We start from the raw sequence: 26,145 nt of genomic DNA on the forward strand, positions 1-26,145 counted from the left end.
TAGGTTATCCTGTATAGTGTATGTTGTATAGGTTATCGTGTATAGTGTATGTTGTATAGGTTATCCTGTATAGTGTATGTTGTATAGGTTATCGTGTATAGTGTATGTTGTATAGGTTATCGTGTATAGCGTATGTTGTATAGGTTATCGTGTATAGCTTATGTTGTATAGGTTATCGTGTATAGCTTATGTTGTATAGGTTATCGTGTATAGCGTATGTTGTATAGGTTTTCGTGTATAGCGTATGTTGTATAGGTTTTCGTGTATAGCGTATGTTGTATAGGTTTTCGTGTATAGCGTATGTTGTATAGGTTATCGTGTATAGTGTATGTTGTATAGGTTATCGTGTATAGTGTATGTTGTATAGGTTATCGTGTATAGCGTATGTTGTATAGGTTATCGTGTATAGCGTATGTTGTATAGGGTATAGTATATATTATATACTGTATACGGTATAGTGTATATGGTATGTTGTAGAGTGTGTACGATTTAGTGTATAAAGGTTTAGTGTAAAGGTTATAGTGTAACGTGTATATTGTATAGGGTATCGTGTATAGTGTATAAAGTGTAGGTTATTGTGTATAGTGTATATTTTATAGGGTATAGTGTATAGTGTATAACGTATGGTACAGTATGAAAACAGAATGATGTCTCTGGTGGTTAAACGAGTGTCTGTGCTGTTCTTTACTCTGGAGAGTAACCAGCGGAACCGCCGCTGTCACAACACACCACAGTAAATATGACTAAACTACAGCACTAATACGGCTGAAGCAGAAGCTCCTGCTGCAGCTTCCTGATCTTTGATCGTGCTGAAAGGAGGAGCAGGCGATGACAGGGCTGCACATTTCAGAGAAAAGCTTCCTCACCGCGACGTCGACAGACGAACACTGACTGCTCCACTTAACACCACACCTCCCTCCCTCCCCCGCCCCTCTACCTGATCACACAGCTTTTAACACACCTCTAACATCACCTCATACTTTAAAACACCTGAAAAACACCTAAAAAACACCTGATACACTAAAAACACCAAAACACCTCATACACTAAACTGAAACAGCAGAAACACTGGGATTCTTATTCCTCACACTGTTTTAGTTGTGCTACTCTTTACCTTTATCTGAACCTCAATCCACTTGTGGAGTAATATGGAGAGAGACAAAGAAAGAGGGACGGACAGATTGTGATAGAAAATATGAAGAAGAGAGAGAGGGAGAGAGAGAGAGAATGTGATAGAAAATGTGGAGAGAGTGAGAGACAGACAGACAGACAAAATGTAATAGAAAATGTGTGTTGAAGAAAGAGAGAAAGATAGTGAGAGTGTGTGAGAGAGAGATGAAGAATAAGAGAGTGTGTGCGTTAAAGAAAGAGAGAGCCATAGATAAAGAGATAGAGATGGAGAGATGTGAGTATTGAAGTGTGTATGTGAGAGAAAGAGAAATGATATGATAGAGACGAGAGAGATACAGAATGGGAGAGATAATGTGTGTTAAAGCAAGAGAAAGCTAGAGATAGAGAGAGTGTTTGAGAAAGAGAGAGATATAGAGAATGAGAGAGAAAGAGAGAGAGAGAGAGAGAGAGAGAGAGAGATTGTGTTAGAGAAAGAGAGAGAGATAGAAAATGAGAGGGTGTCTGTGGGAGAGAAAGAGAGAGATAGAGTGTGTGTTGGAGAAAGAGAGAGAGATAGGGAGAGAGAGAGTGTGTGTGTATGTAAGAGAGAGAGAGAGATAGGGAGAGAGAGAGTGTGTGTGTGTGTATGTAAGAGAGAGAGAGAGATAGAGTCCCTGGCGGACGGGCTGTTTGTTCGGGGGCTCTTTGATCTGCCTTTCATCGTATTGTTCTGTTAATTCCTCAGTTTTTCCCGAAGAAAAGAGGTGAGAAAAATGGAAGGGATCAGCAAACGCACCAGCCTGCCTGCGTGTGTGTGTGTGTGTGTGTGTGTGGCTGTGAGTGAATGTGGGGCTGTTCTATTCATGCTTGTGTGATGTACAGCAGAATAAAACATGGCTAATGGTTAGCTGAAGGGCTGCTGTGTTTATGGATGAATGTGTGTGTGTGCGTGTGTGTGTGTGTTTGTGTTTGTGTGTGTGTGTGTGTGTGTGTTTGACGGTCTGTTGTTTGGTGATGTGTGTGTACGAGCGTCTCAACTGACAACTTTTAAATCTTTGCCAGTGGGGATGAGAGAAAGAGAGAGAGAGAGAGAGAGAGAGAGAAAGGGAGGGAGAGAAGATGATGACACGTCTCTCTGGGGTTTGAGGAAGGTTCTCTAACTGGCCTTTTAGCCTGACTCTTCTGAAGACCCCAGAAACAAGGAGCAGAACAACAGCAGCGTTAAAGAGTGTGAACGCTCCTCCAGGAGTCAGACTGAGCGAGGAAGAGGAGAGGAACAGAGGAGGAGGAGCAGATAAGGAGAGGAAGAGGCAGACAGGTGCAGGGAGATGTTTGAAGAACAGGCTGCTGAATTAAAGATGTGTTGGAGAGGAGTGTGAGCGTGTGAGTGTGTGGGTGATTGGTGTTTATAAATGATGGATTATGGCTTTTAAGGAGTTCTTTAGAAAACAGAGTGCTCTACAGTTCAACTGGAAACAGATGAGATGAGATGAGATGAGATGAGATGAGATGGGGTGATATAAGATGATAGATGAGATGAGATGAAATAAAGTGGGATGAGATGTGATGAGAGGAGATGAGATGAGAGGAGATGGGGTGATATAAGATGATAGATGAGATGAGATGAAATACAGTGGGATGAGATGTGATGAGAGGAGATGAGATATGGTGATATAAGATGATAGATGAGATGAGGTGAGATGGAATAAAGTGGGATGAGATGTGATGAGATGAGATTAGATGGGGTGATATAAGATGATAGATGAGATGAGGTAAAATGAAAAAAGTGAGATGAGATGTGATGAGATGAGATGGGGTGATATAAGATAATAGATGAGATGAGTTGAGATGAAAAAAGTGAGATGAGATGTGATGAGAGGAGATGAGATGGGGTAAAGTTAGAAAAGATGACAGGACATGATAAGAGGAAAGGAGATGAAGTGAGATGAGAAATGTGGATATGAAGTGATGAGAGGAGATGAGGTGAGATGAGATGGGGTGATATAAGATGATAGAGGAGATGAGGTGAGATGAAATACAGTGAGATGAGATGTGATGAGATGTGATGAGAAGGGGTGATATAAGATGATAAGAGATGCTATGAGATAAAGTTAGAAAAGATGACAGGAGATGATGAGAGGAAAGAAGATGAGGTGAGATGAAAAAAGTGGGATGAGATGTGATGAGAGGAGATGAGATGGGGTGATATAAGATGATAAGAGATGAGATGAGATAAACTTAGAAAAGATGACAGGAGACGATGAGAGTAAAGAAGATGAGGTAAGATGATACATAGTTGGATGAGAAGTGATGAGATGAGATGAGATGGGGTGAAATAAGATGATATGAGACAAGGAGATGAAGAGAGGAAAGGAGATGAGGTGAGATGAGACAAGGTTGAGATGAAGTTAGATGAGATGAAGATTAATTTAGAAGAGATGACAGGAGAGGAGAAGAGGAGAAGAGATGAAGTTAGATGAGATAAAGTAAGATGAGGTGTGATGAGAGGAGATGAGATTAGGTGATATAAAAAGATATGGGATGAGATAGGAGAGGATGAGATGAGTTGAGATTGGAAGAGATAACAGGAGATGAGATGAGATAGAAGAGGATGAGATGAGATGAAGTTGGAAGAGATAACAGGAGAAGAGATGAGATAGGAGAGGATGAGATGAGGTTGGACGAGATTACAGGAGATGAGATGAGATGAGATAGAAAAGGATGAGATGAGATGAGGTTGGAACAGATGACAGGAGATGAGATGAGATAGGAGAGGATGAGATGAGATGAGGTTGGACGAGATTACAGGAGATGAGATGAGATGAGATAGAAAAGGATGAGATGAGATGAGGTTGGAACAGATGACAGGAGATGAGATGAGATAGGAGAGGATGAGATGAGATGAGGTTGGACGAGATTACAGGAGATGAGATGAGATAGAAGAGGATGAGATGAGATGAGGTTGGAAGAGATGACAGGAGATGAGATGAGATAGGAGAGGATGAGATGAGATGAGGTTGGAAGGGATGAGAGGAGATGAGATGAAACAAAGTGAGATGAAGTGAGATAGGATGAGGTGATACTAAATGAGATAATAAATGTTGGGATGCAGGACCTGAAGTGAGGACCTGATATAAAATGAGATGATAAGAGATAAGATGAGAGGAGATGAAATAATCTGAGCTGAGATGATTCTGAGTCTAATTCAGTGGCATCATCATAATAATTCTGTACTCCTCTTTTTCTCTCTTTCAGTTCCGCTGCTGTGGAGTGACTAATCACACGGACTGGTTTGAGGTGTATAACGCCTCTCGTGTTCCGGACTCCTGCTGTTTGGAGTACAGTGATAACTGCGGCCTGGAGAACCCTGGAACATGGTGGACAGCGGTAAGTAAAGATTTATGAATAATATCTGCTGACTTCTGAATGTGATAGGGTGATCACTACGCTTCTTAGAGTGTTTATCCCTTGCTTAATGTGTAGAAAAGGAAAAAATCTGAATGAAGCTGCACAGTTTGTGTTGGACTATTCAGTGTCACTGAGTGCTAAGAATAAAACCCAAATAAAATAGCTGCTCTGTGGTGGGTTTCTCTCCTGTGGGGTCCTGAGTATTGAAGAACAGGGTGAAAGAAGGATAATAGTAATAATAATAAAGTATTTAGAGAAACAGATACAGGACTACAGTCTGTAATCATTATAGAACTTCAAAGTGCTTCTATATGATCAGTGGGGCTGAATAAAGGATAATGGCTGCACTGAAAAAAAGAAATAATGATTTTTACTGTTCTCAGTAATTACTCAGAAACAACAGGGAGCGTCGGGCTGTGATCTATAGTTCTATAAATCCGTTTTCAGCTTCTCGTCCGTGGTTGAAAGGCAGCTGTTCTGTGTGTGTGAGGCTCGTATGTGCCTCTCTCACACACAGCGGAACTTTTTTTGTCGGAAGGCGGGGCTGCGCTCATGCGGCCGCTCTCTCTATTTAAATGAATAGGATGCGCTGTGCTGGTGGACGGGGAGAGGATGCGTCTTTCATGTAGGCACGCCGCACTAACACTAAAATTTTATTTCAAGTCGGGGGACACAAAATATTGTTTGCGGCCCGCAAGTTTGAGACCCCTGATTTAAAGTGCTCACTACAGACTACTGTTTTCCTCTGAGGATGAGCCTGCGGACCCCTAGAGGGTGCTTCGTGGCCAACTGGTTGAGAAACCCTGATGTAGTGTACAGTGTTTTACCGTTCTTACTCTGTAAATACACAGTATTTACCCTGTATTATAAAGCGTTAACATAGGTTTTTTATTTGGTATTAGTTTATTAGTTTAAACAGACTGTGTTTGTCTATTGTTGTGACTTGTTGTGAAGATCGGAACACATTTAATGACCAATTTATGCAGAAATCCAAGTGAATCCAAAGGGTTCACATACTTTTTCTTGCAACTGTTCTTCTTGATTGGTGTATTTGCACACAAAGACACACACAGGTCAAAGATCTCATATTGATTGGACTGGTTTCAATCTATTTAACACAGTAACCAGAGCAGCTTTAGGGTCCTGCTGCTCCAGCTCTTATTGACTTCACACTCACAGCATCAGCCCGTCACTCCACCTGCTTCAATAAACACACACACACACACACACACACAGTGAGCGAGTGAGAGTTAGGAGCTGTTTTGTTATTGGTGAAGGTGTGGAACAGCAGTGGGTCAGTAAATAGAGGATCTGCTGTGTTTAGAGGAACAGTATGATCACTGAAACACAAGCAGCTATTAACCCACACAGATACCTGAGGACATTCTGACAGCTCTCTCTGTGCCTTCCTCTCACCCACCTCAAACCAGCTTCTGCCAGGTTTGAGAAAGCTGAGATGCTGAGAGATGCTGAGAAATGCTGAGAGCTACCAGTAGAGTATTTCAAACCCACAGTCAGAAGAGCGTGAGCTGTTCCGTCAATGAAAGAACACCTCAGGTAAAGTGAAGGAACTCCAATAAACAAGTAAACAAAAACTCCCTCCTCGTCCCCCAAAAAACTTCTCATAACTGAGGAACTTCTAGAACTGCAGTGGAACCAATATCTCAGTATTCAGGAGAAGATAGCTGGATGCTGTTTTTTGGCATTGAATCATTTTGATGTAAAGAAGACACTTTACATTAAGTGTTGACTAACTAACATGACATTACTAACATTATTGCATTAGTTACCATGAATAAGACATGAGGTAATACATTAACAATGCTTAGGTAATGTTAATTAAACACGGAACTACAGCATTAATTAATGTTATGTTCACATTAACTAACGTTAGAAGTAAATCTAATAAACAATAAATCATACACTTCATTAATAATGATAACTAATGCTATGCATACAGTCATTGTTATATATTTATTCATTAAATATTAGTTATAAATATATTTGTCTATATTTGTGACTTATGCAGTGGTAGCTAGTTACTTATTTTATTTACATTTTGACTTTTTGAGTATTGGAAATACATCTCTACATGGATTAGAATTGTTTAATTTCACTTTACATCAGGTATATTTATTTCACTGAACAGAGCTTTATAAGTGTTTAGTAATGTTTAACAGATGTTAATAATGCTTTAAAAAGGCATTACTGGTTAATCATGGTTTATATTTACAATTTGTACATGTAAGTTGAGTTCCAATGAACACTCACACACACACACACACACACACACACACACACACACACACATATATATATATATATATATATGATAAAAATGAAGCATAAGCACCATCCAAACTAATATTTGCTTAATAAATATACAACAATTACCATATGCATAACTGCAGTACACAAGCAAATGACAAGAAGATGAACTAATGCAGTTAGTAACATTAGTAAAGTATTTGATGATAAAGTAAATGATTTATTGTTCATCTTAACAAATGTTTTACTTGTAATGTGAAAGTAACATTAATTAATGCAGCAGTTCCGTATTTAATTAACATTACCTAAGAATTGTTTATTCATGGTAACTAGATGTAAAGTGTTACCGATGTAAAACTATATACAACTACAGTGTATATAGAAAATCTACTTATTCTCATTGATGGATTATTTCTGCTTACTTTACATTAAGATTGACAGCATTTCTCCATCACTTTAATCCACAATGTAGAGTTATGACTCAATAACTCTCAACCAATGACTGTATATAAGAATGTACACAGTGTCTCTGCAGTAGAGACCAGAAACAGACTCACCTGCTCATTTGGTAAAACCAAGTGTCTTACAGACCACCAGCTTAAATATCCAGAAGAAAAACAGAGTTTTCCACTGGATATCCAGTTTTGTACCCATTGTAATGTTTCCACAGCAAAAATATGGTACAAACAGTGGCGTGAAAAAATGTTTGCCCCCTACATATTTCAGAAGGTCACTTGCCTCAGTTAAGGTCAGTGGTAATGATTTAATAATTAGATAGAGACTGGTCAAAAATGGTCTCAATAGGAGAGTTCCAAGGCAAAAAACACTGCTGACCAAAAAAAGAACACAATGACCTGTCTCACAATTCACCAAAAAAAAAAACATCTTGATGATCCTCAGGACTTTAGAGAAATATTCTTTGGACTGACGTGATAAAAAAGTGGAAGATGTGTGTCCTGTTATATCTGACATAAAACTAACACATTGTTTCATAAAAAGAACATCATACTGAACCTAAAACATGGTGGTGGTAGTGTGATGGTCTGGGGCTGCTGGACAACTTGCTGTAATAGACCAGACAATCCTGAAGGAGAATGCCCGGCCATCTGTTCATTAGCTCAAGCTCAGGTGTACTTGGGTTCTGCAGCAGGACAATGATCCGAAACACACAAACAAAAATGTCCACCTCTGAATGGCTTAAAAAATAATAATAATAAAAATGAAGGTTTTGGAGTGACCTAGCCAAAGTCTGATTGAGATGCTGTGGCATAATGATCATAAACAGGCAGATTATGATAAAAAACTCTCCAATGTGTCTGAATTAAAACAATTCTGTAAAGAAGAGTGGAACAAAATTCCTCCTCAGAGATGTGAAAGACTCATTGCCATGTATCAGTAAGATCAAATGCAGTTTTTGCCGCCAAGAGTGGAAAAAAACAAGTTATTAGGTTTAGGGGGCAAACACTTTTTCACACAGAGCTAGATTGGTTTGAATAGTTTTTTTTTTTGTTTAATAAGTAAAATTATCATTAAAAAAGTTTTTTTATATTTACTCAGGTTATCTTTGTCTAATATTAAAGTTTGTTTGATCATTAGATAAATATTAATATGACAAAAAGAACAAAAGAAATGTGGAAGGGGGGCGCCGAGTGGTCCAGCGGTCTAATGCGCTGCCACTATGAGCGGGAGGTCGCAGGTTCGAACCCCCGCTCATGCTGCTTTTCCACCAAATTAGCTCAACTCTGTTTGCGGCTAATATGAACCAAAGTTACTGCGGTCCAGTTCAACCTTCCAAGCTGCATATTTTCAGTGTAATTTGGACCAGACAATTAGTTTGATGAGGGTGCTGTCCAGCACATCTAGCTACACTAATGTTAGATTATTAGACTACTTGTTAGATCGTCAAAACATCAGACTTACCAAAGATACAAAGGTACAGAGTGTCTGTTAATGCGACCAACAGCACACAATCACACCAAGCGATCAAAAAGAGTATGATTAACTGGCTACAGTTGATACCTGACAAATTGACTACAACTCAGCTACTCTGTGTTATACAGACTGTCCTTTCCAGCCAAGGCTGCCTGTCAATCATTTAATTCCTAAGTGTAGACCCTCCTACTTACAATACATGGTTATTGAGTTAGCTGCCTGTTCTTCCTCTACATTCACTCAGATGAGCCATTCAAGCAGTTTGATCAACATCCTGGGCTGGACTTTTACTTTCTGGTCCTGGATTTCCCAGCCCTGAGTAAATGTAACTTATTTAATATAACTAATTACTGCTGACTTCTATACAGACCACTGCTACTCAATGGTCTAATGTGTTTAAAATCTCTGTCAGGCTTTAACCTGGTGCTGAAACTGAGCTCTCGCACTCCAGCTCTGGCTCTGGCTCTGCCTCAGGCCTCTTCTGCAGGAGCCTCACACTTCTGGCTTTGGCTGCAGATGCATCCAGCCACTTCCAAGGGATGGAGAGAGAGCGACCCGAGGGAGAGATAGAGGGAGAGAGATGGATGATCTTTGTGGGTTTTTTCTGTTTTTAGCAGTGCTGCATTGATGGCACTGGATGACAGCGCTGTAGAGAGGAGGCCTGAAGCACGTTCCTCACGGTTCCTCACAATTCCTCACAATTCCTCAGAGACACTGCTCCCACAAAACACATGCATGTGATGGTGGCATGTTCACCATTTCAGGACATTAAATCAGAGCGTCTTCAATAATTCAGATTGGCCGTGTAAATGGTGCCATAAAAGCTGGAGCGTGTTAGTGCCTGGTGTCCCGCAGTGTGTCCCAGTGCTGCTCTGAGCTGGAAATACACTTTCCTCTCGTCATGGTATGGAGTGTGTGTGTTTATGTGTGTGTGTGTGTGTGTGTTTGCTTATGCAAAGCAGTGTGTTCTCACAGATGAGACTGCAGTGTCTGGTTTAGTCAACATAAATAAATTAGTTATTAATATTTAACAAATAAGTAAACTTGCCATACATTTAAACACTCAGGACGCTAGGCTATATTCTGTAATACAACTCTAGGGGACATTTTGGACTGTATACATTAGGGGAGAAACTCACAAGGCTGAAAAAATCTGATGATACTATATTGCGATAACGATCAGATCACGATACTGTGATCCTGCGATACTCGATATATCACCCAACAATACTTCACAGCATCTGCGTTACTGAAGAGGATTAAACACTTCTAAATAAGCAAATAGCAGGAATTACAGGGGTTGGACAATGAAACTGAAACACCTGTCATTTTAGTGTGGGAGGTTTCATGGCTAAATTGGAGCAGCCTGGTGGCCAATCTTCATTAATTGCACATTATTGCACCAGTAAGAGCAGAGTGTGAAGATTCCATTGGCAGGGTAAGAGCACAGTTTTACTCAAAATATTGCAATGCACATAACATTATGGGTGACATACCAGAGTTCAAAAGAGGACAAATTGTTGGAGCACGTCTTGCTGGCACATCTGTGACCAAGACAGCAAGTCTTTGTGATGCATCAAGAGCCACGGTATCCAGGGTAATGTCAGCATACCACCAAGAAGGAACGACCACATCCAACAGGATTAACTGTGGACGCTGTAAGAGGAAGCTGTCTGAAAGGGATGTTCGGGTGCTAACCCAGATTGTATCCAAAAAACATAAAACCACGGCTGATCAAATCACGGCAGAATTCAATGTGCAGCTGAACTCTCCTGTTTCCACCAGAACTGTCCGTCGAGTCAATACATTATTGTGCTCTAAAACCAGGTGTTTTAGTTTCATTGTCCAACCCCTGTATAGAATAAATATAGAATTTATTGGTGTCAGTTTCACACAATTTCACAACCAATATTCTTCACCACAGGTTTACCCAATTCATTTGATTAGCGTCACTATGTAAAGTAATGCAGTAGTAACTTTAGTAAGTCAAATTGAGGGCAGGGGTGATATATAACCATATTTAAAGCCACATACCACACACATATATATATATATATATATATATATATATATATATATATATATATAATTTTGTATCACAAACAATAGTATACCTAGTATATATTACTGCTAAATTCACTGATACACAGGTTTTAAAGTGCCATTGCGAATGACAATGGTGTAACTAGGACTAATGGTAATTGGGACCAGTGTAATTTAGACTGGTTTAATAGGAGTGTTATAAATGTGACTTTTGCGTGTTTAATGTTATGTATTTTATGTATTAATGTTACTGGTATGATTGGGACTGGTGGTAGGTAATTGGGATTGGTGTAAATGGAACCAGTGTGGTTTGGAACAGATGTAAATGGAAACAGTGTGATTGGGACTGTTATGAATCTGTCTGATTTGATTGAGAAGGGTGTGAATGGGATCAGTTTGCCTGTGGCAAGTGTAATCAAGACTAGTGTGAATAGGACTTAGGACTTAGCATATTTGGCAGTGGTGTAATTGAGACTGGTGTATTGGAGACTGGTGTGATTGGCACTGGAGTGATCTCCACTGATGTGAATGGGATACTTATCTCTGTTCTCTGCATAATAGTATTGGTGTAATTAGGGCCTGATGTGATTGGGACTGGTGTAATTGGAACCATTGTAAAAACCTAATCCAAGCTAAATGGCTGTTCAGGTGCAGTTTAACTTGATTTATTGCCCATATAAATACTACAGCTAAGAACATATGCCATCTTTACTGATGCTTTCACATTGAATGTGGTATATGCTGCACTCATCACATATGAACAGGACTATGATCTCTGTTATCTGCATAATGGAACTGGCATGAACTCGACAGGCGTGACAGGGACTGGTGGTATAATTGGGACTGAATGAATGAACCTGGTGTAATTGGAACAAGTGTGGCTGGCACTAGTGTACAGAAGAATGGTGTAAATTAGACTGGAGTGAATGAGGCTGTATATTAGTTGTGATCCAGCTGTAAGGGATGCTGTAAAACAGTTAAATGTTAAAGTGTACAGTATAACTGTTAATAAAACACAACAGCCCCGGCCGCTCAGAAACAAACATCCCAAAATATGATTTTGTTCAACAGCTAATTTATTATTAATCCCTGAAAGCCATCCTGTAGTGGTTTGTGTGGTGTAACTCAGCTGTTGTTGCCTGGCAACATAGTGGTCAAAGATGATTCAGTGAACAGCACAGAGAGTTTAATAGGCGGCTGCAATGATACTGAACTCAGAGGACATGAGAACGGTCATTTGTGCGTATCTTTAACAATGAGGCTGTAGAATTTGGTTTAGAACACGATGATATTAAGATCCTGACAGACTGCAGTTCAGCTCATGGAGCACAGGGGGCGATATCACTGCCTGTGTTCAGGTCAGTGTGAAGGAAAGTGTTAAAGTTGCTGTTCAGTTAAGTGAGTGTTGCCTTGCATCATCCCCTCACCCCTCCGGTGTTCCCGCGGCGACAGCAGCAGCAGCATCTGTACAGCCCTACCCGACAGCCAGCAGAACAAACCAGTAACAAAACTGTGCTGATCTGAAATCAGCTCATCACACAGCCCAGCAAACTGGGGGAAGAACAGTCGCTAATGTTTAGAGAAATAGATAGATATTCCCACTGGTGGTGTGATCAAGACTGGTGTAATTGGGAATGATGCACGATGGGACTGGTGCGATTAGGATCAGTGTGAATAGAACTGGGATTATATCAATTATTAAAGGATATTAAAGGTTGTCTATGTCACGGAAATGTGCGTCAGGTTGCGGCGTTTTCACATCAGCATTGATTTTACCAATCTGAAAACCTCTGGAATCAAGAGGAAGATTGACGATCACAAGCCATCAAACCAAACTGAACTGCTTGAATTTTTGCACCAGGAGTGTAAAGAATAAAGTTATACAAAAGTAGTGTGTAAGACTGGTGGAGGAGAACATGCCAAGATGCATGTTTAAAACTGTGATTGAAAATTGTCTGTAGTTTATAGAATAAAACAACAATGTTTATTTTAATCAAACATAAACCTATAAATAGCAAAATCAGAGAAACTGATTCAGAAACTGAAGTGTTCTCTTAAATTTTTCCAGAGCTGTATATTGTACTCATTGCATTAATTTGCACCTTCTGTTTGATTTGTTTGTGGTTGCAGCAAGGGACAAGGAAGTGAATGTAATTGCAAGTGATTTATTAACACAAAACTAGAAAAAGCAAACAGACAAGGGTACTAAACAAAGCTGTGATGTGCTTATATTTCTATCATTTGATATCTGATCCATCAGGCAATGAAAATTCAGAGAATTATGGAAATGTAGTTTATAGGCTTGTACTGTAATGCACTGTAATAATGCACTTCTTATACAGTAAATAAATACAATACTACATAGTATAGACAGTCTTTACACAAGTTAACAATAAATTAGATATTTTCTGTTTCCCCACACAATCCTTGCTCTTTCTCTCAGACCTACAGACCTCAAGGATTGCTACGAATCCCTCTCATTGTTGCAGCAATGTGACCAGGCTCTGTAGCTTTGTCCCAAATCACTGCACTGATGGTGGCTCTGTAATCCTCAGCTGTGCCTTTGAGAATACAGGATGTCCTGATTCTCATTCTGCCTTCAGTAAAGCCTCAGCAGCAGCCTTGACCAGAGAGAAGCACAGGGTTTTATTTACAGCAATCTGACCAGCGTTTCTCTATTCACTTCATTTCTTATTGATGTGCATTACTCTACTCATCACAACTGAGCTGCTGCAGACCAGCAAACTACCTCACTTAAACAAGCTCATCCCATAACGACTGTAATGATCTGTAATCATCAGTAATGTGATCTGTCTGAGTATGTCTCATACAGAGCCTGCAGGAAAAACAAATCCCTCCCAAACACAAACTCTTCAGACACACCTACAAAACCCGCTGTACATATTTTGATGGAGTTGTTGAATTTAATAGAATAATGAAATAATCAATAGTGCTGACCAGCACACCAAGGTCTTTGATTTTCAGTTGTTGCTGTATTATACTAAACTCTTGACCCCTACACACAAGCAGCTGACTCTTTCCAACAGTTCTGCTGTAGACTTTAAATAATTATTCCCATTAACACCAGTTCCATTAGGCAGAGAATAGAAAGTCCCATTCACACTGGTGCAAATCGCACTAGTCCCAATTATGCCAGTCTCAATCACACCAGTCCTAATTACGCCAGCCACGATAACACCAGTCTCAATTATACCAGTCCTAATTACACCAGTCTCAATTATACCAGTCCTAATTACACCAGTCCCAGTCAAACTAATCCCAATTACACTGGTTTCAATCACACCAGTCCTAATTACACCGGTCCCAATCACACCAGGCCCATTTTCACCAGTCACAATCACATTAGTCCCACAAATACAGCAGTCACAGTGACACTGGTCTCAATCAGACTAGTTCCAATCACACTAGTCCCACTCACTCTGGTCTAAACCAGTCCCAATCACACTAGTCCCAATTATGCCAGTCCCAGTTACACTGGTCCCAATCACACTGGTCATAATCACACAAGTCTCAATCACACAGTCCAAATTACACTATCACATGGGTCTAAATCACATGGGTCTCACTCCTACAAGTCACAATTACACCAGTCCCAATTACACCAGTCTTGATTACACAAGTCACAATTACACTAGTGTCAATTACGCCAGTCTCAATTACGCCAGTCTCAATTACACCAGTCTCAATTACGCCAGTCACAATTACACCAGTCTCAATTACACCAGTAGTTGTTTTTTTTTTCTTTTTAAGCATTTCCCCCTTGGTTTGGACTTACACACAAAAAAAACTACAAGTACAAGAAAATGCATCACAATAGTCTGTCTGGGGCAGAGCTAGAAAGTAAATACAGTGAGATGGTCCTGTGTTCCAGACCTGCACGTATAGTTGTGCAGTGTGAGGCTGCTTTCACACTGAACACAGAGAATTTGCCCCTGCTCTTTCAAACCCAAAGCTTTCAATAGGCGTCAGTAAACACAACACGTTCAGTGTGAAAACAGTTTAGCATGGAGCAGCGGAGACGGCGTTTTTATTAAATGATAGAAATATAAACACTTCACAGTTTCCAGAGACAGCCACCCTGCTTCTATAACGATAGAAAAGCATTTGATTTTTGAAGCATGTGAAGCTGGATTAGGAGATACTGTTGATACTGCTGCAGTCTGACATTTCTGTAGATTTAGTTTGTTTGGAAATGTTACAAATTACGAGTCAACAGATTGATCGATTATTGAAATAATCATTAGTTACAGCTCTGAGTGCTGACTGTTACACCTCAGGCTTTAGTTGACCTTTTATTGCAAGCTGTGCTGCTTTTTTCTATCTTATACTGAACTCTTGACTCTGTTGAGATGTAAAAGATGTTTAGCATTTCATTTTCAGATTAGATACCCTGAAATACCCCTAATACAAATGCACTCACTTAAAAAACTCACAAAAAAAAAAACAAGTATGAATAATAAGTGGTCACAGGTTCGAACCCCCGCTCATGCGGCCTCCGGCACCCAGAGGGAGCACAATTTGCATTTGCATTGGGTTGATGGCGCTCTCTCCACATCACGCTTAAAAAAAAAAGGTGGGGCCGGGCGGCACGAGGCGTCTGTGAGCTGATGTATCAGAACCGAGTCGCTGCGCTTTCCTCCGACTGTGCTAGCTGCTCAGGCAATGATTCACCAGCAGCAGCTCTAAAAAATAGATGACTGACTTCACACGTGTCGAAGAAGGCGTGTGCTCGTCCTCACCCTCCTAGGGTCGCAGGCACCACTGGGGATGCACAAAGGGGTGGGACAACTGATGAATCACTTGGATAACCAAATTGGGAGAAAATGGGAAAAAATCAAAAATTACATTATGAAAAAAAAAACAAAAAAAAAACCTTTTCAGCCTTGTTTTAAAAACTGAAACACCCCTGAGCTTTAGCCGAGACCGAGAAACAGCCAGGAGCAACTGGTCTGAAAACCTCGAAAATCTGAATTGGGAGAGAAGTTCTAGTAATTCGTTAATGTATAATGGTGCTCACCCATGCAGTGACTTAAAAACAAATAAATTAAATTAAATTAAAGTACTTTTTTAAGTAGAGGGAGGCCAAAACTGGTGTGATATGGTCTTAGTTCTTAGTGCTCTTGAGCAGTCTAACAGCTGCATTTTGTACAAGCTGTAGTTGTACCAGAGATATTTTGCTAATGCCCTTATAAAGTGAATTACAGTGGTCTAGGCGAGATGAAATCAGGGCATGAACAACCTTCTCCAAATCCTGTGGTGGAAGAAATTATTTAATTTTGATTTTTGACATTTTTGATAGTTTGACAGTTTATTTGGCTGTTGAACTTAAAGTTAAAATCTAAAATCACATATTGCCCACATCTTGAACAATGAAACTGAAACACCTGGTTTTAGACCACAATAATTTATCGTGCACATTAAATTCTGCCGTGATTTGATCAGCCGTGGTTTTATGTTTTTTGGATACAATCCGGGTTAGCACCCGAACATCCCTTTCAGACAGCTTCCTCTTACAGCGTCCACAGTTAATCCTGTTGGATGTGGTCGGTCCTTCTTGGTGGTTTGCTGACATTACCCTGGATACCGTGGCTCTTGATACATCACAAAGACTTGCTGTCTTGGTCACAGATGTGCCAGCAAGACGTGCACTAACAATTTGTCCTCTTTTGAACTCTGGTATGTCACCCATAATGTTGTGTGCATTGCAATATTTTGAGCAAAACTGTGCTCTTACCCTGCTAATTGGTGCAATGTGCGATTAATGAAGATTGGCCACCAGGCTGCGGCAATTTAGCAATGAAACCTCCCACACTAAAATGACAGGTGTTTCAGTTTCATTGTTCGACCCCTGTAAATGCACTCACAAAAACAGATCTTAATAATAAGAATAATATGAATAATTAGTTGTTGTTTTTTTGTGTGTTTCTACAGCCGTGCTACGAGAGAGTGAAGGGTTGGCTGCAGGAGAATCTGGTGGCTCTGTGGATCTTCGCTCTGTGTGCAGCTCTGACGCAGGTAATCCATCTGTCTCCATCAGAAGCCAGAGAAGCCCACACTGATTACCTAATAATGCAGATCAATACACTGATCAATACTCTACTGTTAACACCAGACTAAATGGCCTCTATTGTGTGTGTGTGTGTGTGTGTGTGCTCAGATTTTAGGGCTGGTGTTCTCCATGACTATGTTCTGTCAGACGGTGAAAGTGGACACGTTCTACGCCTAGAGAACGGTTCTCCTTAGAGAACCTGAAGGACAATGAACTGAATGATCTTAACATCACAGACAATGGAACAAGGGAAAACTGGAGTGCTCCTTGTTTTCTCTCTCTCTTCCTTCTTGTTTCTGCTCATCCTCGTCCACTTTTCCTCCTTCACCACTTCCCTCCTCTTCTTCTTCTTCTACTTCTTTTTTTTTATATAATATCTCTCACTGTGCTGGACGTTCCTCCAGACGTTCCTTCAGACGTTCCTTCAGACGGATCTTTTCAGTGTTTTCTGAAGTAATTGAAAGTTTGACGAGAAACTGACGAGAAATGAAAGCTTGCATAACACAGGAACTGATCTTTTTATAACTACTAGCTAGACCGGACTTTTTATTCATACGAAGAACAAAAAAAAGAAGAAAAAACAATCTGTCGTGACTCTACGATTCTACGAGACGTCCTCCTTCAGACCTGCCACTCCACTGAGCCAATCAACGAGCCAAAAAGCTGCAGAGGAGCCCCGCCTCCTTTGTTCCAGCGACGAGACACCAGTAACCAGTTTCCTGTGGTTTTAAATGCCTATTATTTTGTTTAAAACTAAGATATTTATTACAGCAACCTATAAATATATATATAAATATATATATATACTATTCTTTCATAATGGATATTACTCTTACAGCACATAGAGCAGCATTGTGAGGAGAGACCGCAATCTGCTCAACACTGACCACTGCTGCCAGAAGAACAGACTTACAGCACAGAATTTACCTTTACATTTATATTTACATTGACATTTACATGTTTAGCACATGCTCATATTGTAGACATTGTAAAAAGAAAACACACAACTGTGTCCTGTGTCCAACATTTATACCAACCTGCTCCAGCGAGAGAAAGAAGGAGAAGAAGAAGAAAAGCACAGTTAGATAAAAGCACAACATCCCAGACGAAAAAAAGCTGAGAACTGTTTCTATTCTAGGCTGGAAGTGATGGATTGCATGGTTTAACTGGTGAAGAGAAAGAGAGAAATAAAGCATGAAATGTTGAAGTTGAAGTAATAAAAAGTTTTTAAAGGTCAGACAAAGAGACAAAAAAAACTGGACTGATGACAGAACTGGTATAGAGAGAAAGAGAGAGAGAGAAAGAGAGAGAGAGAGAGAGAGAGAGAGGAAGAGATCTCCCTTCATCTCTGTTTTATGCTAATTAACTTGTGTATATATCTCTGTACATGTGCCAGACAACACACCTAAACATAAACCATGAATAAAGATTTTACAGTAAGTGTTTGTGGGCGGTCTTCAATCACGTTTATAAACAACTCATACACACACGCACAATAAAAAAAAAAAAAAACACAGGCATGAAAAACATAGGTTTGAAAATATTTTTTTTTTTAGAAGAGCACAGGTTGGAAGAACACAGGTTTAAATAGTGTAGGTTTAAAAAATCAATACAGGAGAGCACAGGTTTGAAGAGTGCAGGTTTGTAGAACACAGGCACGAAAATTATAAGTGAATAGAGCAAAAGTTGTAAGTGTACATGTTTAAAGAGCACATGTTAAAGGAGCACAGGATGGAATAGCTCAATTTTGGAAAGCACAGTTTAGAGGAGCACAGGGATTGAAAAGTACAGATGTGAAGAGCACAGGTTAAAGGAACACAGGTTTGAAGAGAACTGGTGAGAAGAGCACAGGGTAAAGGAGCACAGGATTGAACAGAACAAGTGAGAAGAGCACAGGTTAAAGACGCATAGGATTGAAGAATACAGGTTACAAGTGTACAGATTTGAACAGAACAGGTGAGAAGAGCACAGGTTAAAGAAGCACAATATTGAAGAGTACAGATATGAAGAGCACAGGATTGAAGAGAACAGGTGAGAAGAGTGCAGGATAAAGGAGCACAGGGTTGAAGAGTACAGATGTGAAAAGCACAGGATTGAAGAGCACAGGTTATAATTACATGTAGGAAGAACGCGTTAGAAGAGCACAGGTTTAAAGAGAACACGTAATAAGACCACATGTTTGAGGTGCACAGGTTAGAAGAACAGGTTTGAGGAGCACAGCATATAAGAGCACAAGTTAGAAGAGCACAGGGTTCAAAACACACAGGTTTGAAGAGCATGGTTAGAAGAGCACAGGTTGAAGAACACATGTGTAGGTTTGGAAATTCAAGACAGGAGAGCATAGGTTTGCAGAGTTCAGGTTTGAAGAACACAGGCACAAAATCATAAGTGAAAAGAGCTACAGTTACAAGTGTAAATGTTTGAAGAGCACACGTTAAAAAAGCACAGGTTGGAAGAACACAGGTTAAATTAGTGTAGGTTTGTAAATTCAAGACAGGAGAGCACAGGTTTGAGCACAGTTTTGAAGAGTGCAGGTTTGAAAAACACAGGCACAAAAATCATAAGTGAAAAGAGCTAGGGGTAAATAAGGGTAAATGTTTGAAGAGCACAGGTTAGAAGAGCACAGGTTTGAAAATCACAGGTAAAAAGAGCACAGGTTTGAAGAACACATGTAAGAAGAGTACAAGTCTGTAGAGCACCGGTAATAAGACCACATGTTTGAGGTGCACAGGTTAAAATGACACAGGATTGAAGAGTACAGGATTTAAGAGCACAAGTTAGAAGAGCACAGGTTTGAAGAGTGCAGGGATAAAAACACAGGTTTGAAGAACACAGATATGACAATCAAAGGTTGGAAGAGCACAGGTTAGAACACTAAAGGTTTGAAGAGCACATGTTTGAAGAATGAAGGTTTGAAGTGCACAGTTTTAAAGAGCAAAGGTTTGAAGAGCAGAGTTTTGAAAAGTAAAGGTTTGAAGAGCACAGGCAAAAGAGTGCAGGTTTGAGGCGCACCCGGAAGATGAGCCCAGATTTAAAAAAAAGACTACTAGTTGAAAGAACACAGTTTGTAAGAGCACAAGCACAGGTTATGAGAACACAGTTAAAGAACAGAAAGATGCCGGTTGGAGAAACACAGGTTACAATAGCACATGTTAAAAGAGCAGAACTGGAAGAATATAGATTTGGGTGCTTTACAGTATTGAAGGATTGACTTGCTAAACGAGGTGCTGGATGGGAACTGGGAATACTGGAGGGGGATTGCTGAGGAGGAAGGAGGAGTGGTTATGCTAAAGGAGTCAGTAAGTCTGTTGGTCAGTGAGTCAGTTAATTAGTGGGTCAGTAAGTCAGTAAATGAGGTAGTCGGTGAACCAGTCAATGAGGAGGTCAGTGATCTGGAGGGCAGCTGCCATCGGGGCTAGTTTAATGAAGGAAGCTCAGCAGGGCTTCACTGTAGGAACTCAGTACTGGACTGTGATTCATTTCAGGATTTCAGCTTTTTGTTCTGAGCTGCTGAATCTGAACGTGGGCAGAGAGTGACGTTCAGCAGTTACAGCAATTATGTGCTGCGGGATACTGAACACACACACATGCTTTACGGCACGTGGATTTACATAAAGACAAATGAACCTGATTGATCCCTTCTCATTCTTGTTAGGAAAAAGAAAAAGAGAGAAAGAGAGAGAGAGAGGGAGGGAGGGAAAGAGAGAGAGAGAGAGAGAGAGAGCACGATGGGGAATCGTTCAGGTCCGTACTGTCAAAGCTAGGACTGACATTTCAATCTGAAAAATTCATGATGGTGGCGGCGACCGGCATGGAGCAGCCGTATCGAGCGAATACTGATTTGATGGAGAGGAAGGACGGATAGATGGATGGATGGACTCCATTTCTCAAACATCTATTCGTCATTCACTTTTTCCATCGTTCTCGCTCCCTCTTTCCGCTCCTGTGTTTCTCCTCCCCTGCTGTCTCGACCGCTGCTCGCTTCCTCCGCTCGTTCAATCAGTAATGCATCCCAACTGCTCCCCTGTTCCCTCCTTCTTTCCTCACTCAATCAATAAAACATACACTACCTGTGCTTCCCATCTGCGGGAAAGTGAAAAAGTGTGAATGCGCGAGAGTGTGAGAGCGAGAGGTTGTCCGTGAGGGCGTGAAGAAAGAAAGCAAGCACAGGTCACTTCCTCCCCTGAACACTACGCTAATGAACCCACTTCCCACCTGAGCAGGTCTGGGATCAATCCGCCGGGCGAACCAGTGAGAGAAGAAACATGAGGGCAGACTCTGGTCAGGCTTGAAAATCCACATGTTCTCATTAACCCTCAGCTTGGAGTCTGTTTACCCAGTGGAACAGAAGACTCTGCAGAGCTAAAGCAGTGAAAGTAGAGTACAGTAGCTAGTGTACAGGCTGGACTCCATCGACTAAATCAGGGATGGGCAACTGGCGGCCCGGGGGCCGCACACGGCCCTCGTCATCACTCAGCGCGAATAGATCAAAAATAATTTCATAATTTCATAATAAAAAAAAAAACTAAACAAAAAAAAAACTAAACAAAAAAAAAAACTAAAAAAAACGTAATTCTACTTTTGACCGCTAGAGGGCGCTGCCAAACAACCACGAAAATTGACATTGACATCCAGTCCATTGTGAGCCAGCAGGCCAAACCACAGCTCTCTCATTAGCTTCAATAAATGTTGGGCCTCTGTGGTCTAGTTTTCTGCTATTATTGAATGAGCTATTTGCAATCAGTTTTTAAATCTTTTTTGTTCTTTGTTATAAATGAGTTCAAATGCCTTTTGCACTTTTATAAGCAAATGTTTTGTCCTTGTTGCTTATGAAGGACTTGTTATAATGAACTTATTTTACACAGAGGAACTACTGTATTTGCAATCAGTTTTTTAAGCAAACTTTTTGTTCTTTGATATGAAGGACTTCCTTTTTGCACTTTTTTTAAGCAAACGGTTTGTCTTTTGCCGTATTAAAATGCATTAATATGCAGAAAATAGTTGTTGATAAATGTTGGTGCTGTAAACATACAGATATAAATTCATATAAAATTTGTTCTTATTGAAAATCATTTGTAGCGTTTTTCATATTCAATTATTTGAAGTGCGAGGTCATGTGGCCCTCCAATGGTCATGCTGAAAAAAATGTGGCCCTCTCCATCATGGAAGTTGCCCATCCCTGGACTAAATCCATCGAATGTTCTCCAACGTGTATAAAGAACGTAAATGTTGGCTGGCGTGTGTGCTATATGTTGCATAACTGTTGGGAGACTCTAGAGAAGGTCAACCAATCCGGGTTCCTTTCACACTTCTACAGCAAGCCATAACTTTTCCAGACATTAGGCCCAACATATATAAAAGACAGATTTGGGCTCTGCACACCACCACAATGTATTTAAAATGAATCAAATGTGGTGAAACAATGCAGACTTTCAGGTTTAAAGAGTCAATTAGGCCTAAACTAAAACATACCAGTCCTGCTTAAAATTTTAATAAACATTTCCAGTAACACTTTCTATGAATGTCATCTCTATAAGACTCTATAACCACATTTATAAGATATTACAATGCATTCATAAGGCATTATAAACATGGCTATAAATATTTATAAAAATGCATAACCCATTATAGCCATGTTTATTAAGCATTATGACTTGTGATCATAATACATTATAAGCTGTTTATAATATATATGTTAAAATAGTATATATCTACCGTTAATAATCTAGTTCCACAATGAAAGTCTGTCACTTTGGTAACACTTTATGAATGTCATCTACGTTACTGAACGTTAAAGTTTTATCTCTCTCCTGTAAAGTTGCAGTAAGGAGTAGAGGAGCTACATATTGATTATTGGACAGCAACAAAAAGATTATATAAAATTTCATTTTTATAGCACAGGTAAAGCCCTTCTGAGTTTCTGAGTTCTGCACACCCTATACCAGGGGTCGGCAATTAAGTTTGGCCGCGGGCCAGATTTTTTCCAAGCCATTACATGGCGGGCCACAAGCACTTGGGCGCGGTGGCGGGAGGGCGCTCTTAAAATGACAAGCAGACATTCAAGTGGGCTGATGTGGGTGAAATCTGTGGACTGACCATTGGGGGCGCTATTAATGATATACCTGTTTGTTAAATAAAAAAAAACAAACGAATAAAAAAAAAAAACAGAATAAAGAAGCTAGCAGTTATCTAACAGCCCGTGGCTCTATCAAAAAATCTTTAATAAATTTTTCTGTTTTGGAAAATTAAGTTTCTAAATAAAGAGCATTTTTGAGACGGACAGTCCGATTTTTTTTTTCATTATAGTTCAACCTCACGGGCCAGATGTTTCTTGCTTGCGGGCCGCATCTGGCCCGCGGGCCGCCTATTGCCGACCTATGCCCTATACCCTATAACTTTCTAAAAAACCTTGAGTAAGAACACCAGAACATTGAACTGCAGGACAGTAATCAGTTCTACAGGTCAGAGGAGCAGGAATACAACTCTGGAGAGCGTGAGAGATGAAAGAGTAGGTCTTTGTAATCTTCTCGAGGTGAAAAAGGGCTGTCTTGGTTCTGCTTTTAATGGGTGGATCAAATGACAGAGTTGAAAATGACTCTCAGATTTTGAACCTGACCTGAAAAGGATGTAACACCCAGACAGAAAAAAGGAGAATACTGATTTTCTTAACTCTTAGAACCCTACAGACGGATTTTCAGTCCAAAATCGCACCTTGTGTTCTCAGCTTAATTACTCAGGAATCCCTTCACACATAATCATAATCCATATATGGTTATAAAGGGCAGAACTTACTCTTTTTAAAAATAGTGATGACATCCCAGTGTGGTAAAGCATCTACAAGAAACCCATTGAGAAAAACACCTAAAAAGTGCTATCTTCTTCCCCAGCCAATATTATTTACCTCTAGTGCTTCAAACATATTTATATGATGTTTCAAACCAAATAATATCAGTAAATAAAGACTCAAAAGTGTCCACAGAAAAAGTGTGAAACTACCTGCTTTACTCAAACTAAAGCTAGGTATGGTGTGCGCACTACTTTATATAGTTTTTATTTTACTTGCACATTTTTACTAAGTAGTTATTTTGCACTAAACATTTTTATTTATTTAGACTAAATAGTTTACATCACACCAAAACAGCCTAGAGTTCAAAGTGTTAATAGTAGAGTTTGGGTTAAAAAGTAGAGCATCAGTCTTCCTTATTTAACATTAGAGAATGTTAAATAAAATAGTGGAGCAATCTGTGTACATCTGTATAGATAAAAGTCTCTTTAAAGTAGCAATTATAACTGCATACCATGATGTCTAATAATCCCACCAAAGAGGAAGCTTTACATAACAAACAGCAGAGGACCAACAACTGATCTTTGGGGGACACCACAGACCAGACAAGAGGAGTCAGACCTACAGTAAATCCACCAATAGAGATTAACTGCAGCTGACTGTGAGATATCTTTAAAATCAGGAGGACGTGGATCCTGTAATGCCAAACGGATTTTCAAGTCAAGACAAAACATTTGTACAAAATGGCACACCATGTGTGGATGATCAGTGGAGGTGCTGTTAGCTGGGCATGCCTATGGAAGTGTTCTAAAACGTGTGCAGGAAACAGGAGGGTTTAGTTTGGCCTGTATTATAAATACTCAAATTTTGTGTCTGTTTTCAGAATAAGAAAAGCGATGCATTATTTTTCGGAGCACAGGATTGTAAGGCACACTTTCCATGAACATCTGTTATTGTCTATTTTCATACATACTGCGTACCGAATTATAAGGTGCATTAATAATAAATTGTATGGTTTATTGTTCTTCTTAACAAATGATTCACTTTAATTAGTTAATTAATTAATTAATTCACTTTAACATTAATTAATGCCGTCATTCCGTGTTTAATTCACATTACTTAAGCATTGTTAATGTATTACCTCATGTCTTATTCATGGTAACTAATGCATTAATTCATGTTAGTTAGTCAACGCTTAATGTAAAGTGTTACCAAATGTTCAAATATACCAAATATAGTTCAGAATCCATCATTGAAGGGAAAGGATTCCTGGCCCAGGTGCAGCAAAACTGGCTCAAACCATGATACTAACACCACCATGTTTCACAGATGGGATAAGGTTTTCATTTCTCCAAATAGTATGCATTTCAATTAAATCAAAACGTTTTTTTCTACATTATAATGTTTCGTAAAAAAACGTAAAAACATAAATTAATCAAAAAACTCTTAACTCTGGAGTGATCAATGACTGCCAATCCTTTCCACAGACAATTTTACTCAGCTTTTCCTCTTATTAATGTAGAGCAGGCAATAATTTAAGGCAATGCCATGCAAAGTAATTGCTCAGGTGTTGCCAACTTTCCGTCAAAAAGAAAAATCAATATGTTCCAAAACTGCTTCTGCAATGAATGACGCCTCATTATCGATCGAATAAATGCTAAGCAGAAAAAAATTCAGCATTCATATCCGAGATCTGTCAAAGAAAGTTTGTTGTGAGAAATGATTGTGAATTCTGATCACTAATGTGAGCAGATACTCCAGGTGTGCTTTCAGAACCCCCACACTGATCCCCACAGTGAGGTATTCTGTTGATAAACAGACTTTAATGGCAGTATTTGGGCCTCTAAAAACAGCAGATACTGTATTTATGGCTCAATAATGATTGTTGGCTCTCAAAGCTCAGAAAGCCGTCGAGTTTAGAAATGGAAAGTCTTATCACCAGGGACAGACCGCTCTGAAAGTCACAGCCGTCACAGTCCAGCAGCCAGAGAGCAGCCCCAATATAATCCCCATCATCAGGAGAGAAGACCAGCCGGGATTTTTAATCCAGCACTGAAGCCACTCAGCTACAACCCACCACTGCAGACCACCAGACTCCAATCACCACCAAAACCACCACCACCACAGAGAATCTCCACTGACTCACACTGCACTCAAAACCAAACCATTCTCTGAGGCATTGTTTTAATAAGCTTCTGCAATGTCACAAGATTTATTTCAATCCAGTGTTGCTGCATTAATTTTTCACCGAGATCTTTCAGCAGCATTGATGATGGTAGAGTCTGACCACTGCACAAAAGCAGCTCTTCTCCATCCAGCACACCCCAAAGATTCTCAATGGGGTTAAGGTCTGGACTCATTTACTTAGTTAAATCCAGGTGGAGACTTTTGATTACAGATTACACATGCTTTAATCTGCAGTTGTTTTTGGATTAGCTTTACCCAACAGCACTATTCGTGATTCTAAAAAAGTTGGGACATAAATTTGTGGCATGTTTCTATGTTGCCAGCAGAAAATACAGATGCGCCA

At 39.8% G+C, this 26,145-nt stretch overlaps 1 protein-coding gene across 3 annotated transcripts in view; it reads left to right on the forward strand.

The window, feature by feature from the left end:
• Positions 1–18,271, forward strand: part of tspan4a (tetraspanin 4a) — a 194,812-nt gene extending 176,541 nt beyond the window's left edge. For all 3 annotated transcript variants that reach the window (XM_022679476.2, XM_022679477.2, XM_022679475.2), the window contains 3 exons: positions 4,366–4,497; positions 16,714–16,797; positions 16,940–18,271. In XM_022679476.2, coding sequence (XP_022535197.1) covers positions 4,366–4,497; positions 16,714–16,797; positions 16,940–17,008 — 285 coding nt within the window. In that variant the 3' untranslated portion in view covers positions 17,009–18,271. The remainder of the gene's footprint in view (positions 1–4,365; positions 4,498–16,713; positions 16,798–16,939) is intronic.
• The last annotated feature ends 7,874 nt before the right edge of the window (positions 18,272–26,145 follow it).

This window comes from Astyanax mexicanus, chromosome 9 (assembly GCF_023375975.1).
Source record: "Astyanax mexicanus isolate ESR-SI-001 chromosome 9, AstMex3_surface, whole genome shotgun sequence".
NCBI lineage: Eukaryota > Metazoa > Chordata > Actinopteri > Characiformes > Acestrorhamphidae > Astyanax > Astyanax mexicanus.